We start from the raw sequence: 17,023 nt of genomic DNA, 5'->3' as shown, positions 1-17,023 counted from the left end.
GACAATAAACAAAACCCATATTGTGAAGTTAACTATAAAATGTCAAGACATGACAAAAATGATGTAAAACCATTCAAACAAGACAACTAAGGGTTAAATTTATGAAACAACACTATAAATAGAAATAAACAAATATATTAGAAGCCCAATGAAATACAGGTTCCTGACTTCAAACTACATGATACATGTAGTTGTCGTATTGACAAGTCATCAATCTATCTTTTATTTTAATTTAGGGCAGTAATATCAATACATAATATCAAAAACTGTGCAGGTGTGGTTTGCGCTCAAAACTTTATCAAATGTACTGATAAGACAAAGTTTTTAAAAATAAGTACGAGTAGGAGATCTAATAAATTTTACTAAACAAACAGCAATAAAATACTTCAACATTGATTTATTTATTATTGATTATATATTAAGACGATACTTGTATCACGTTTTCAACGTTCCACTTCAAATTCAAATGGTTGTTATTGGCATTGAATTTCAAACATATGATGACGTAAGCCCTTATACTTCCTTGTCGGACGTATTTTACAATATCGAACATGGCGGAGGGGTGTGATTGGAAATGTGGAATATGTTTGTCTTTTGTTTTCACAGAACCTAAACTTTTAGATTGTTATCATACTTTCTGCTTGCCATGTCTTCAGAAACTGGATATTAACGACAATAAGATAAGCTGTCCTTTATGTACGACATCTATGTCATTACCAGTCGAAGGAGTAAGTGGTCTAAAACCTTATCCATATAAATTAGAATATGTGAAAGTAAGCAATGAGGTTATGGATGCATGCGACTTATGTGATGATCAAAATATTGCGGTGTCAAAATGTTTGGACTGCAAAACTAATTTATGCAGCAAATGTCGCGATTATCATGGAAAATTGAAAACATCAAAGAATCATGTGATTCAGCCGTTGAAAATTATTGAATCAGAGAAATTAGATCAAACTGAACATGCTGAAGCAACTGTCAAGACAAAATGTAAAGACCATTGCAAGGAACTTACCTTATTCTGTAGACCGTGTAATACTTTATTGTGTATAGATTGTTCTGAAGAATTTCATTCCTGCCATAAAGTTAAAAACTTATCAGTGTTACTTCAAACTAAAAAGGAAATGTTGTTAGTCAGAATCGCCAGCTTCAAATCCAGAATTTCGTTTCTGCAAAATACTGCTGAAATGGTTGAACTGAAAGAAAATAACTATGATAAATATTGTCTCGTATTGAAACAAGACGTTAAAGTACATGCAACAAATTTGAAAGATATGTTTTGTAGAACTGTTGATAAACTTGCAAATAGAAATTTAGACATTATTGACGATATAAAAAAGAAAGATATGATAGAACTTGATAAATACAAGAAGCAAATTTACTCAGAAAAAATGTCGTTATCAGGACTTATTATGACAACAGAAAATTTTATTAATCAATCATCAGATAAAAACTTCCTAGAAGAGTTCCCTGTAATTGGAAAACGTCTTGATAGCATCTTGTGTAAGTCTGTAAATATATTTCCTTCCATGCACGATTTGGGTCATGAATGGGATGCTGTCAGTGAAGCAGTTATAGAAAAAATATTTGGAAAGGTAACTGCAAGTGAAAACGAGAAAGAATTAAAACCAATTTACCCACATTTACCGGTACCTGAACTTTGTCTAGTTCCATCGCATAAAGCCGAAAAAGTGGCCGAATTTGTAGTTAATAATGTCCTCGACATTGTGCCAGCTGATAAGAACAATGCATGGATATTAACTCCAAACTTATCGTGTATGTATAGCAGTGAAGGTAAGAAAGGAAACAGTTACGAAGTCCAGCCTGAAATTAAACGTTTTGTGCGGAAGTCTGCTTCTAGAATATTGTTGTGTCATGGAAATAATGTTGTAATAAAAAAAGAAGAAAAATATTATATGTGCTTCAAAGTTCAGTTTAAAAATGGATTGCATTGTTGCGTACTTAGAAATAATAAGTTGATAGTGTACAATCCATCTGATAAATTGTTTTACGGGTTACTCGAACCAGGGCTGGAATGCTTTCAGGTTCAGGAAAGATTTAAAATTCAAGATACAGAAAATAAATTACCCCAAGATATCGCATTTACTGGCGAGCATATAATTATGAAGCAATCGAAAAATTTGAATTTCGTCATATCGTTCTGCAAAGATATCGTTGTTTTCACTGATAACTCTTTCATAGTTGTCGGGTCTTTTCAAAAGCTCTATGCGCAATTAAAAGCAATAGCCACAGATAATTATGGAAATGTTTTCGTGGCAGACTACTTCAGTGATATCATATATTTATTATCTGAAAATGGCGTTATTCAACAAACGTTGTTGAACAAAAGCTACGGTGTATATGCACCAACCAACATGATAGTAGATGAATGTGGCTATTTGTGGATTGTTGAAGCATCGAAATGTATTAAAGTGTTTTCGTATCAATAAATAATGCGCAAATAAATTAATTTTTTTTTTATCATTAAATCAATTTTTTTTTAGTGTACCAAAAATCTAAATTAATTTTCTCTCACTCCAACAGAACGAATCCTTGTTAAAAATCAATCAATCTGTTTCTATCTTTCTATATATATGTTCATTAAATACTGATTGATAATTTCGTTTTTATCTTGTTATCATGTCCTGTTCGGGAAGTAATCCACAATATAACGATGAATAAATGACAGCACAGGACACCACAAACTGCAATTCAAATTAATCATGTTAATGGATCAACCTACAGAACATGACGTAATTTTGTAGCGTATATGTATTTTTGAATGCATGAAATATTTGCCACTGGACTCAGCAATCAACAAATTAACCAATGTAATCTTGAAAATTATACAATTAAATTGAAACGGTTATTCCAAACTAATGATATGCACGTCATAATAATTTGAACTAACACAATACTTTTTCATTGGAAAATGTAAATTAACTTGACTATACACAAAATAAGACATAGGTGAAATGTACCGAAAATATAGAATCCAAATCACAAACGAGTAGTCAAAAATATATGTACCCCATACTATAACGAATGTGAAAAATAAAACAAAATTGAGAATGGAAATGGGAATTTTAAAAGAGACAACAACCCGACCAAAGAGCAGACAACAGCGAGGCTTGTATAGGGTATATTGGGATACGGGATATTTGCCATTTTAATTTTAGGGATACGGGATATTTGTCCTAAAAGTAAATGGGATATGGGATATTGATGCATTTATAAGGATATTGAATTTTTAACATAAAAAAAAATAAATTGAATTGTACAGAAATATTTACATCTCACTTGATAAAATTGCCCCAAAAAGTTTAGTATTAAAGGTCATTTTAGTGCTTTGTTGATTTTAATTGAGTTAATGGTCGTTTTATTTAAAAGTCATCCAAACCCAAGCGAAAAGTATTGATCTATTTTCGATATTTATATGTTCATGTGTACTGATAATTTTAAAAGTATTTGTTTTGCTTTCCATACTTCGTTCCTTATTGTTAATTTTCCTTTTTTGGATGGTGATGTTCCTTTGGCACTATCTTACAGTGTTTGTATATCACAACACCTCCGCTATGCCCGTGTCTGTTGTAACGTTTTGGATTTTAATGAACGGAATCTATGTATTACTGGTAAATAATATTAAGTCAGGGATTTAGTTACCACAAATCACTTAAAATCTTTACTAAATTCTAGATTTGGTTTTGAAGTTTGGTTCTACCTGTAAATTTTTTTATTTCAAACGGTAGCATATCCTCATTTTTACGGAGATGTTGTTTACCGTGCCATTGGATGTTGGATGTGTAATGATTGATAATTTAGTCTCAGATGCATTACTTTTTATTACTTGTAATTGGCTTTGAGATAGCTGTCAGTAACTGCAAGTACTCTCAGGTCTGTACTTAGTGTCTTTTTGTTGATGGGATGTACAAGTACTCGGTCACGTCCACTCTCTGTTTTTGTTAGATGTATTTCTATTTGTATCCATCTGATGAGTTGAATGTAGGAAAAAAAGTCACAGGAAAAAAAGTCACGGAAAAAAAGTCACAGGAAAAAAAGTCACAATTTATATTTTGTATGAAAACTGTCATATGATCTGCACTTATATATTGGTAATGACTTTTGTCTGTGTGTGGTTTTTTTTCTGCTGTTCATGTGCAAGTATGGTTTTGTGTTTTTTGTACCCCATATCCTTTGTTTTATTATAAAATTTAGAATGTAAATAGGGAATGTGCCAAAGAGACAACAACCCGACCATAGAACAGACAACAGCAGACGTTCACCAACAGGTCTTCAATGTCATTCAAAGGATTTTTTTTGTAATGTTACTGATACATGTTTTGTTGTAATTATTTTTGTTTCATGTGTTTTTACATTAGAAGCAAATTAGACAGCTTAGCATATGTTTCTACAAAAGCAAAAGAAAACCGGTACAAGCTCGTGAACTGATACAATGTTTTGTTGTAATAAGTTTTGTTTCATATCTTTCTTGAATGATGCTAGTTATAGACAGCTAAACGTATTTTTCTACAAGTCTTATGCTCTTTTGCTTTGGAAATTACACTTAAAATCGCAAAGCAAAAGAAAACCTGTACAAGCTCGTGTATTGATATATTAAAAGAGAAGATGTGGTACCCAACTGTCCACAAGAGACCAAAATGACCAAGAAATTAACAAATATAGGTCACCTGTACAAGATCGTGTACTGATACATGTTGAAGTTCTTTTTGTTTCATATCTTTTTTTTTATGTATGACCTGTTGATATTGTGTTAAAGAAATAAATTAAGCAAAACGAATTGAAGACGTAGTAATGTAGATTTAATGTATACATCATAATAATATAAGTCAATAACAGCAACATAATAAATAATCAAGCACAAATAAATGTCTTTATCAATGAACAACAGATAATGAACAAGTGATGCACATAGTTTTACTTAAAGTTCACTTGATATATGGCAAAGACGACAACTAATGGTTAAGTCTTATGTTCCAACCAACACCCCTGAGAAATTCTGCAATGGTCTTGTTGCCTGATGTCAAGTCTCTGCACAAGTTTTGAAGTCTTAGTTGAAGTTGGACATAACGTTGTTGGACCCGTTTAACTGGCGGGGTGCCTACAGCGTCTTGTTGTATCAAGGTTCTCACTGTAGCTTCTTCTTTCTGGCACCATTCTACTACTCTCCATATTGATGGGTGGGCATAACCTACTAAGTTGATCATACCACAGAACAGGCGGAAGTCATCGCTCATCTTGTAGTGGGGAACCAAACCAAGGCTCTGTATCTTTCTCCAAGTTGCTTGGGTAAGATGATAGAAACATCCCTGGTTGTTGATATGGCGGTCAAATACTGCCGACACTGCACGTAGAACGCCATCTTCGAAGTCTGTTACCACAGTCTGAACATTTAACGGTAGGTGGCTGGCTTGGCATTTGTCGACCAATGACTGAAATAACTCTCTGTATGTATCTTGATTCTTGTTCGGCAAGAAAGCATACACTGTGGTGACTGTAACATCTTTAAAAGGTACTCGGATGGTGTACAGCTGTTTAAAAGGATGTGGAGCTACAGAGAAAGTACCATCCATAAAAAGGGTATGGGCTTCAGCTAGACGTCTTAAACTGTCAGAACTACAAAAGACCAACATTCTGTTCTCAGCATTCTGTCCATTGTCATACAGTAGGAACTGTTGGTTTTTGGTTGTAATGGTGAATTCTGTTGGCAGTGTGACATCTGCAAAGCTCTGGGGAACAGATGATGCTGGACGCTGGTAGCGCATGGTGCGTTTACAATTCTCTTCTCTGGGCATCATTGCTTGCACATCATCTTCACATGTTGAAACGACCTGGGCGAAGATCTGGCTTGGTTTGTCTCTGGTGGGAGCAGCCTGTTCTTTCATTGCGTACCTGGACTTAGTGTACTTTATGCTAATATCACTTGGATCATGGTTGTGTGGCTGGCCAGGAGTTGGATTTCATTCTGCAGAGAAGTTGTAATGGACCCTTTACATGCAGTGCTGGATCGCTTCACACATTTCCACCACTGTACTGTCTTTCTGGTAGTATGCTTGGTGTACATGTACCCCTGGTAGCAAAGTTTGGACCCGCCTTTGTTGCTCTTGATGACTTCCATATTTGATTTAATAACACTTGAAATTATTTTTTTCTTATATAGAAAAGTAAATGAAGTCATACATTTTCTTTAATTTGAGTCAAAGTTAGAAAGTCTATGATATGGTTTGACCACATGTTATTGTGATTTTTGTTTTTCTATAGCTGTGTTTTTGCCAATATCATGAGAATCCTTCAATTACATGTTAAACAAACAAAGCATCCCCATTAACAATAATTATGTAATTACAACATTTATTGACAGTGACTGTTGAGATTAATTAGTGGCTTCTTGTGGCACCTTTCCCTTTTTTGTAGACCTTTCACTTCCTCTTTTGGAAGGAAGCCCTACCCATGAAAAACAACTAGGGCTTATCATGAATGAAAAGGAAACAAATGGCTTATCCTGTTTGTTTAAGAGTTTGTTTTGAAAAAGAGAACATAAATTATTACACTTTTACTATTATAATTTTTTTTAGTGTATTTATTTTTTTTTTTAAATGATGAAAAGAATATATTTTTTTATTTTATTAACCCATAAATAAAACGAAATCTGTTAATATCGATGTGCGCTTTACCTATATAAATTTTAAAAGCTTTTATTTAAAAATAATTGATCTGATACACTTTTACAAGAAGTATTATTTTTATTTAACAAAACTGCAATTTTTTTAATTATTTATTTCATACAGCTGATATACAAAATCACTTTTGTCATGTGCATTCCAACATACTTCTTAAAAACATTTTATATACTTCTTTCAAATAATTTTATTAATTGTGACTTTTTTTCCTGTGACTTTTTTCTTGAGACTTTTTTTCCTGTGACTTTTTTTCCGTTGACCGATGAGTTAAGCCTTTTTCAACTGATTTGTATAGTTCGTTCTTATGTTGCACCACTGTCCCAGGTTAAGGGGAGGGTTGGGATCCCGCTAACATGTTTAGCCTCGCCACATTCTGTATGTATGTGCCTGTCCAAAGTCAGAAGTCTTTAACTCAGTGGTTGTCGTTTGTTGCTGTGTTACATATTTGTTTTTGTTCATTAATTTTATACATAAATTAGGCCGTTAGTTTTCTCGTTTGAATTGTTCTACATTTGTCATTTCAGGTCTTTTTATAGCTAACTATGAGGTATGGGCTTTGCTCATTGTTGAAGGTCGTGCGGTGACCTATAATTGTTAATTTCTGTGTCACGTGGTCTCTTGTGAAGAGTTGTCTCATTGGCAATCATCCACATCTTTTTTTTATATTATATGCTCATATGTATTGATAATTTTCTTGAAATAATCATAGATTTTTGTTAGATGTATCCATCTGATGAGTTAAGCCTTATTGTTGTCAATGTTTTCTTTGTTTTGATGCTTTATATGATTACAGGAAATTTATAGTGTTTTACCTCTTATTTTTTTACGTGGCGTGGCGAGGATCTTCAGAGGTCTCCACGTTTTACAGATTGTTCTGATGTGCAACGGCTGTTTTGCCAGACAAGCTGGGCCGAGGGACGTCAGAGCACGTCCCATATCAAAAAGTAGATATTTCGCTGTATAAACTATGTTAATAACGAATAATTACTAAATAATCAATGTAAATTAATATATTTTCTTTCTATTACTGGTGTTGTGAGGAAGGAAATTAAAAAAAAGTAACAAAAATATTGGGATCTATGTAATTCATAAAGTTCAAGATCACAGAGTCAAATGATGTGTTATTTCTTTGCAAAACAAGGGCTGTGCAAAATTTTGCCTGCTGTAAAAATATTGCAACAGTTAAGTGTAATGTAGGTACATTAGCAGAAAGCTTTCTTGTGTTAAATTTTGAGTTATTGAACTTGCATGCTAAATATCCACTTTTTGATATGGACGTGCTCTGACGTCCCACAGTCTCAGCTTGTCTGGCAAAACAGCCGTTGGATGTCAGAGCAATCTTGGACAATAGACAGGGTTGCGTCCTTCTGTTCTTTCCAACATAGGTTAACGTGTAGGATGAAGTTTCTTATCAATGAAAGAAGAATGCTATCAAAATTATATTTTACAGTCATATGCATCACGGTTTGAACAATTAACAAAAAAAAAGTCTGAAATAAGACCCCTTTAATACACTAAATTTATCGTTTAATATCACATAAAAGAGATTGTTATACAAGGTTCTAAGATAGTTTTAGGGATATGGGATATTTGTAAAAAATAATTATTGGGATATTAGGGGTAAACATTATAGGGATACGGGATATTGGGATAAAAACTTAATGGGATATGGGATATTGATACCCCCCCCCCCTAAACAAGCCTCAACAGCCGAAGGCAATCAATTAGTCTTGAACGCAGCGAGATTATCCCGCAAACGGCGGTGGTCCTCAGCTGGCTCCTAAATGAAATTGTGTACCAATCAGTGAAAAGGGACGTCACACTAAACTCTAAAACATATACATGAACTAAAAAAAAACATACAAGACTAACAAAGAACAGAGGCTCCTGAATTGGGACAGGCGCAAATATGCGGTTGGGAGATCTCAACCTACCCCTATACCTCTAGCCAATGTAAAATAAAGCTGACCCGTCTCAAATACTCGTGCTCATCCATTATCTTAATGTTTTCTACAGAAGTTTATAACGTAAAGGGGCTGACGATTTTTTTTTTTTTTTTGGTAATTCGTAAGAATTGTTTTATCTGAATGTTATCTCATGCAAGTATCGCACATTGAGAGAACAAAATCAATTCGTAAAAATGGGAATACATAGGTGATGACATCAGTATGCTACATGCAATTGAGATAAAAAAAAAAAATTAAAAAAAGACGTCTACTCAATCCTAAATTTGATAAACGAGTTCATCAAGTTCAAGCACAAGCTACAAATCTTATTTTCTTAATTTCTTATTTTTTTTATGAGCTGAACCAAAGAAAGAAACATGCATTTCGTTTGTTGTTTTTTTATATTTCTATCAGTCGTACCTCATGGTAAATAAATATTGTTAAGAAAATGTCAATATGTCAGATCTGTACTTTAACAAACAGATGATGTAAACAAAGACAGTGCTAGATTAATAAGTAGACATTTAACTATATATTTACAAAACAAATAGAAATAAAATGCTTAAAACGATAATTATATTACGTATTCAACATTTATAATTAATATCCATGGCTGTTGCTAAGCCATGCATATTAATTATACATGTTGAATACGTAATATAATTATCGTTTTAAGCATTTTATTTCTATATTTTTTGTAAATATATAGTTATATTACGTATTCAACATTTATAATTAATATGCGTGGATGTTGCTATGCATTGATTTCTATTCAAAGCATCAGCTTAAATAGCTTCCTGGTCTGTCCAACGAACCGCACAATATCAAGAATGGCAGAAGGTTGTAATTCAAAGTCCGGAATATGTCAGTCTTGTTTTATAGAACCTAAACTTTTAGACTGTTATCATACTTTCTGCTCACCATGCCTTCAGAAACTACATGTGAGAGATAGTAAAATAGTTTGTCCGTTATGTAAAACAAATATATCTTTACCGGATAATGGAGTTAGTGGTATCAAACCTTATCCTCATAAATTAGATTATGCGACGGAACCAAATGCAATTATGGATTCATGCGAGTTATGTTATGAACAAAATATTGCAATGGCGACTTGTTTGGAATGCAAAATCAATATGTGCAGTAATTGTCAAAATTACCATGGAAAATTGAAAGCATCGAAGAATCATACAATTGAACCTCTGCAAAAAAATAAATCAGAGGAAGAAGATCAGTCTGGTGCGAATGATAAACAAAAATGCAAAGACCATGGCAAGGAATTTATCTTTTTCTGTAAACCATGTAATTGTTTATTTTGCATCGAGTGTTCAGAAGGATATCATCGGCGCCATCAAGTTGAAAACTTATATTTGTTACTTCAAAGCAAAAAGGAAAATTTGTTAGTCAGAATCGCTAGCTTCAAAGCCAGAATTTCGTTTCTACAAAATACTGCTGATATGGTAAGATTAAAGGAAAATAATTATGACAAGCACTGTGGTATGATGAAACGAGATGTAAAAGAACATGCCAAATATTTGAAAGATCGGTTTTGTAGTACTGTCGATGAACTAACAAATTAAAACTTATATACTATCGATGATATAAAGATGAAAGACATAAACGAACTTGACAAATACCTGAATGAAATCGAAACTGCAATAATGTCATTAACGGGACTTGCCACGATAACAGAGGATTTTATTGATAAATTGCCATATACACACTTCCGTGAAGAGTTTTCGCACATTGGGAAACGTCTTGATAACGAATTGTGTAAATCTGTTAGCATCTTTCCTTCTATTCACAATTTGAATTTTGAAATTAAAGATGTCGCTAAAGATGTTATAGAAAATATATTTGGGAAGTTTACTGCTAGAGCAAAGAAAAATGAAACAAAGCAAACGTACCCACAGTTACCGTTGCCTGAACTAGATCAATTAACAGTGCATAAAGCAGAGAAATTATCTGAGTTCGTCCTTGAGACCGATATCAAAGACATTGTTCCAGCAGAAAATGACAATGCCTGGGTGTTAACCGATACCGGTATTAGAATGCTTACCTGCAAAGGTATATCAGAGAAAAGAAATGATAAATCTAATATGTCGAACGTAAAACGTATTATAAGGAAATCTGGATGTTTAAAGAGAGAAAACACCAAGCATAACCAATATTACGAACATCCATTTACAAATGAATTGTTCTGTTGTGTTGTTCGCAATGGCAACTTACTTGTGTATAATGATAAAGAGGCAAGATTTTATGAGTTGTCAGACCCTAGAAATGTCCAAAATAAATTTGAGATTGAAGATTTTTTTTTAAAAATGCACAAAAAGAGGTACAGTTACCAAGTCAAAGCTGTAGCTGTGAAGAAAACTAAAAACTTGAATTTTGTAATTTCATTCTGCGAGGATGTCGTTCTTTTTACTGATGAACACTTTAAAGTTCCTAATTCTTTTAATAAATCAGGAGCGGAATTTAAAGCTATCGCTACGGACAATTATGGAAATGTTTTTCTGGCAGATGGCAAAAATGGTTTTGTCTATATGTTATCAGAAAATGGCGTTTTTCAGCAAAATTTGTTGAGTGAAAATGAAGGTATTTCTAATACCACTGACACGATAGTAGATGAATGTGGATATCTGTGGCTTGTTGGATCTTCTAAATCGATACATGGAAGTATTATATTGACAGGAACTACTACGACCCGACTTCAAACGGTTCATCTGCGATGCCGCGTACCATTTAATGACATGTTAATTAACTTGAAACATGGCACTATATTAATACACCAGCGTGTGGCACATTGCGATAAAGTCATGTGTCGGTTGTTTCCGGGGTACGGCAATACACGAAGAAAGCGGATGTTGTCATAAATCCTAAGGAAACAGTTTATACACACGTGTATAGATGAATGTGAACGAGACATACAATCATTAATTCCAAAGAAACACTTTGACAATGGATGAATTTGAGACAAATAATATACCCGATGATTTTTTTTCCTCACATTTTGAAAGTGAGATATATTGTTCCTGTAAATCGGATGATTCGTCACATCTTATCGAATGTAAAAGCAAAGAGTGCAAAATAAAATTTTATCACATACAATGTGTTGGATTGCAAATTGGCAGCGATGGACCTTTGGATTGGATATGCTGTGAATAGTTTTATAAATTGACCATAATTTGTTTAGTGAGAGTTTTATGTCTCTAGCATATTTTGATTTTTCGTATGGTAGGTGGTGAGTCTGTAGTTCCACATAAACGACAGTTATAGTCTGGGTCCATTATTTACCATATCTGTTGACAAAAAAGACTATATTGGATTTGTTTTAAAGGGTTGAAGGGTAGAAAAAGCACATCATAAGTTGTGATTGAAAGTTATTTGTCTTACGTCCAGTGGCATGTATTTCATTCATATTCGGGACTGTACATATTGAAAATTGAGGGGATTTAATCAAGATTTAAAAAAAGACAATTTGATTATAGAGCAATTATAAGACTTACTCCAAATCCAGGGTTGGTATAACACCATGTTAAATAAGGCTTTACGTATATAATTATATATGAAATATCCTGACTGCCAAATATACATCCCTGAATTCTGATTTCATGGACATGTATATGTTAAGTGCACTGTAAAACAGTTTCAGTTTACGTGTTTGATATAGACATTAAACCTTGTTTTTTAAGTGAATATATAAAGTATTAGATTTACAGTAGAAGTTGATAACTTTAAGATTTGTCCTTGTGAGAAAACAACTTCGGGTCATAAGACTTTTTTTAAATCTTGGCTAGTATTGGCATATATATAGTCATACATGTTCAAATGATAAAATACTGACCATGGCTTTATATGATCGGAAAGGTCTTTCAATTGCGGGTAGACATGAAGTTTTTATATTCACAATTAAAAAGATATTAACCAACATTATATAAATAGCTACACAACGAAGTGAGATCTCTGTTTTCTTCTGCTGTATTTTGTTTATGTTGGTACTTGTTCGATTAATTTTCGTATTTTAAACTGGAAATTTCTACTTTCCAGGATTATCCAGTACCTTAACTATATAGATTACTCAAAACTTCACAGTATTTATTTTTATCAAATATATTTATTTTTAACCGGCGGTAACCGGAACACACCTTAATTACGATTTAAACTTACCCCACAAACTAATGAAATATTGTCACTCACCATTTCAAAACGTTGTAGTATTCAAAGTTCTCGTCCGATTTTTTTGTTTTGTACATCAGTCGATTTGTTTTGAAAAATTGAATAATTCTGAAAGACCACAGACGAGATTGAAATAAACAAAGGGGTTTTCCGACAGGTATTAGAGATAACCTTTCGCAATAAAAACCACGTGATGATAAGAAGTATGTCTGGTCAGTTTAGGACGGCGGCATCGCACATGGTCACAAAGGGCTATTAACGATAACATACTAATTAGTCAGTTTCCATATCTTTTCTACAGAGCTCCCCAGGTTATAAATAAGTGCTAATAAATCGTTGTAGTTCCTGTCAATATAATACTTCCATGATCGATACAAGTATTTTCTTATCAGTGATCAATACGGTTGAGGTTTAAATAAAATCAGACAAAATTAAATGTATTTATTAAAGGGTCCATACATAGCATATATAAATCAATACAAATCACAAAGTTAATACAATATTCACACGAACTACAAATGTATTTAACATACAAACTGATTGTTAAGGATTAAAAATGAATAACACGAAATATAGAAAAGGACTAGGTCCGGTAAGACCCCTTTTTGGCCCCAAAATATAGAAGTTTTACAAAATTGTTAAAATGTAAACTTTTAGTTATTTATTGGACAGTAGAATGCTTCTGCTACATTAATATGGGCTGTTTTTGACAATACAATGCACATATATCGGGTACTAGCACCATTAAGTCATGCTTAATCACTGAAATCTTCACAATTCTAACATTTTAGTTAAATTTTAGACGGTTTTCTTGTAAATCGAAAGTGGCCGCATTCGTGTTCATCCTTAATATTAAGATGTTAGTTGTATTTGATGATATTACATAACATATATAAAGGTTGAGGATGAACACGGATGCGGCCACTTTCATTTTTGACAAAAACCATCTGAAAAGTGGCATTTTCGGCATGTTTGGTAGATTTTTCATATTGGAGCTTGATTCGGGTCGTTTTTAATGACAAAATCAGTTAAAATCTTTCACACGAACTAATAGAATCAAATAAAATAGACACTTAAGTGTTTAAAAAGTCATCAAAATCTTTTGTCAGATGAACCTGAAATTTGAGGCCAAAATCGGTCCTTACCGGACCTACTCCTTTTGATTAAAAACTTATATATATATATATATATATATATATATATATATATATATATATATATATATATATATATATATATATATATATATATATATATATATATATATATATATATATATATATATATATATATATATATATATATATATATATATATATATATATATATACATGACAGTAGAAAGCCAGTACAAAGAGGGATAACTCTATTTGTTTACTAACTTGTGTCTTTTTCTTTGTTTTAGATTTATGAGTTTGACTGTCCCTTTGGTATCTTTCGTCCCTCTTTCTTACTATGTCAACGGGAAATTTGTATTTAGATACAGACTCAAATCTGTATTTAAAACGAAATCTACAATTGTTATAACAAAACTTTCTAGATTTATGTTTCTCAAATTAAGAAACTTTTGAAGTAAAATTTGTAAGATTTCCAATCATGGTGAACTACATACAACAAATATAGTTGACATATTGCTTAAAGTTTTAAAAAAACGGACCAAAAGACAAAAACTTAACACTGAGCAATGAACCATGAAAATGAGGTCAAGGTCGAATTCAATCTGAGCGACTGACATATAGATTATGAAATATTTCAATACACCAAATATAGTTGACTTATTGCATATAGTATTAGATAAAAAGACCAAAACTCAAAAACTTAACTTTGACCACTGAACCATGAAAATGAGGTCAAGGTCAGATGAGAAATACCAGCTAGCCATGTACACCTTACAATCATTCCATACACCGAATATACTAGACAAATTGCTTATAGTATCTGAGATTCGACTTGACCACCAAAACTTAACCTTGTTCACTGATCCATGAAATGAGGTCGAGGTCAAGTGAAAACTGTATGACGGGCATGAGGACCTTTCAAGGTACGCACATACCAAATATAGTTATCATATTACTTACAATAAGAGAGAATTTCACATTACAAAAAATCTTAACTTTTAGTAGTCACTGAACCATGAAAATGAGGCCAAGGACATTAAACATGTGACTGACGGAATCTTGGCAACATAAGGCATCTCATATACAAAGTATGAAGCTTCCATGTCTTCCATCTTCTTAAATATAAAGCTTTTAAGAAGTAAGCTAACGCCGCCGCCGCCGCCGCCGCCGCCGGATAACTATCCATATGTCGAGCTTTCTGCAACAAAAGTAATCATATATAAATCTTGTGCAGTTTCAGAAAATAAAACAGTATCATCTGCATAAATTAGTACATAAAGTTGCAAGTTAATATTCATTTGTCACTGTGTTTAATTTTATTGCATCATTTCTATCAAAAAAATCGTCCAAGTCATTCAGATACAAAGAAAAAAGAAGAGGAGATAAATTTTCTCCTTGTCTAACACCAATATTACATGGAAAGTATTCGGTAGTTTCACCATTAAATGAAATACGAGATTTAATACTACTATACATGTTAAAAATAACATTATAAATTTTACCATTTATATCATTTAATATTATTTTTTTCCACAGGCCATTTCTCCAAACGGTATCAAAAGTTTTAGCGAAATCGATAAGAGCACAAAACAGTTTCCTATCTCTTTTTGTTTTTTAAATCGTCTTAATGAGAGAATATACAATAAATAAGTTTTCGTTCATGTCTCCCAGTTTGTATTTTCAAAATGTGGCCGTAAAAAAAGACTAATTTGTGTTACAGTTTATCTTAAAATTTTTCATTGTTATATGTCTTGAGTTTTTCAGTATCATTTGAATGACTTTATCTTATATCTATAGCAATGTCTCAAGAAAGTATTTCTTGAGACATTTCTTCAAATACAATTATGTCAACATCCGACAAAAAGCTTTTCAGTCTTTGGTGGAATCATATCATCTCAGTAGTCACATGATTTCTTACAAACTTTCTTAGATTTTTTATAATGAATATTTAGGCAGTGGATATTTGACCGGCTTTGGTTTAAATATCTCAATTGAAGCCGTCAAAATAGCATATTTCTATAGAAATGGCTATTTGATCGGTACCAGCAACATGGTGAAATTGTTGCTGGCGCTGGAATTATGGGAAATGTGTTATTAAGCTGGTATTAGCTATATCGGTAAGTGGAAGCCAAGATAAAAACTATTTTGTTTACACATTTATATGCAATTCAAATAACTGACTATTATTTAAAAAGCAAGTTTAATTTAAACTATTTATATAATTAGAATTTTGAAGCTATGTGATTGACTATGTTAAATTGTATATGTTTTCTAACTACAAAATTTATGATGCAATGAGATATTTGACTTATGTTTTTTTATTACATGTGTAGTTAAAAAATCAGAGGTTTTATTCTTATGCATACATGTAGCATTGGACCGACTTTATTCTTATGCATACTTGAAGCATTATATTTTCGAAATTAATTTCAACTACATAGATATAAGAAGACGTGGTATGAGTGCCAATGATATAGCTCTCCATCCAAGTCACAATTTGTAAAAGTAAACCATTCTCGTGTAAAAAAAAAATATTAAAAATTCTCAATAGTGATTTACACTGTGACTGATAAATGATGTTTTTAAACGATTACTGGTATATGCATCTCAAATATTGTTAGCTTTTTTTTTATGTTTAAACTACTGGTATATTATACAAGTACTGTCTTTTGATAAGGTAAATATGCGGTTTTATTGACTTTTGAAAAACTGATATTCACTTCGGCCGCCGGCCTCAGAGCCGGTCAAATAGCCACTGCCTAATATATATCTAAATCAAAAACTAAATAGAATCGTGTAGGGAAAAAATCGTCAAAATCAGCCTTAATTTTCAGCCTACATGTGCATGAAATGTAATTTACAATGTTCTATGTTTTCTTATGTTTAAATATTAGCATTGTGTATGATTATTGTGTAAATGTATATGTATTTGTCGGTTATAAAAGCTCAAAAACAAGCTTATGTTTATTTGGTATATGTAATGCCGACTATAAATAAAGCTTTTAATTGAATTGAATTAGAGAACATTTTTTAAGAACATACACTGTAAAAATCGATTGAAAGGACTGTTATGATCTTTTAATAATTA

The 17,023-nt window shown here is 32.3% G+C and overlaps 1 protein-coding gene across 1 annotated transcript; it reads left to right on the top strand.

The window, feature by feature from the left end:
* Positions 1 to 514: 514 nt before the first annotated feature.
* On the top strand, positions 515 to 2,453 carry LOC143046611 (uncharacterized). Its single transcript, XM_076219754.1, has one exon. The coding sequence runs from the start codon at positions 552 to 554 to the stop codon at positions 2,448 to 2,450; it is 1,899 nt and encodes a 632-aa protein (XP_076075869.1). The 5' UTR covers positions 515 to 551; the 3' UTR covers positions 2,451 to 2,453.
* The last annotated feature ends 14,570 nt before the right edge of the window (positions 2,454 to 17,023 follow it).

Source organism: Mytilus galloprovincialis, chromosome 9 (assembly GCF_965363235.1).
Source record: "Mytilus galloprovincialis chromosome 9, xbMytGall1.hap1.1, whole genome shotgun sequence".
NCBI classification, from domain to species: Eukaryota; Metazoa; Mollusca; class Bivalvia; order Mytilida; family Mytilidae; genus Mytilus; species Mytilus galloprovincialis.
The sequence above is the reverse complement of the archived record's forward strand: the minus strand, read 5'-3'. Positions and strand labels throughout refer to the sequence as shown.

Excerpts from the sequence above, each read along its gene's own strand:
- LOC143046611 (XM_076219754.1), top strand. The coding sequence starts at position 552 with ATGGCGGAGGGGTGTGATTGGAAATGTGGAATATGTTTGTCTTTTGTT.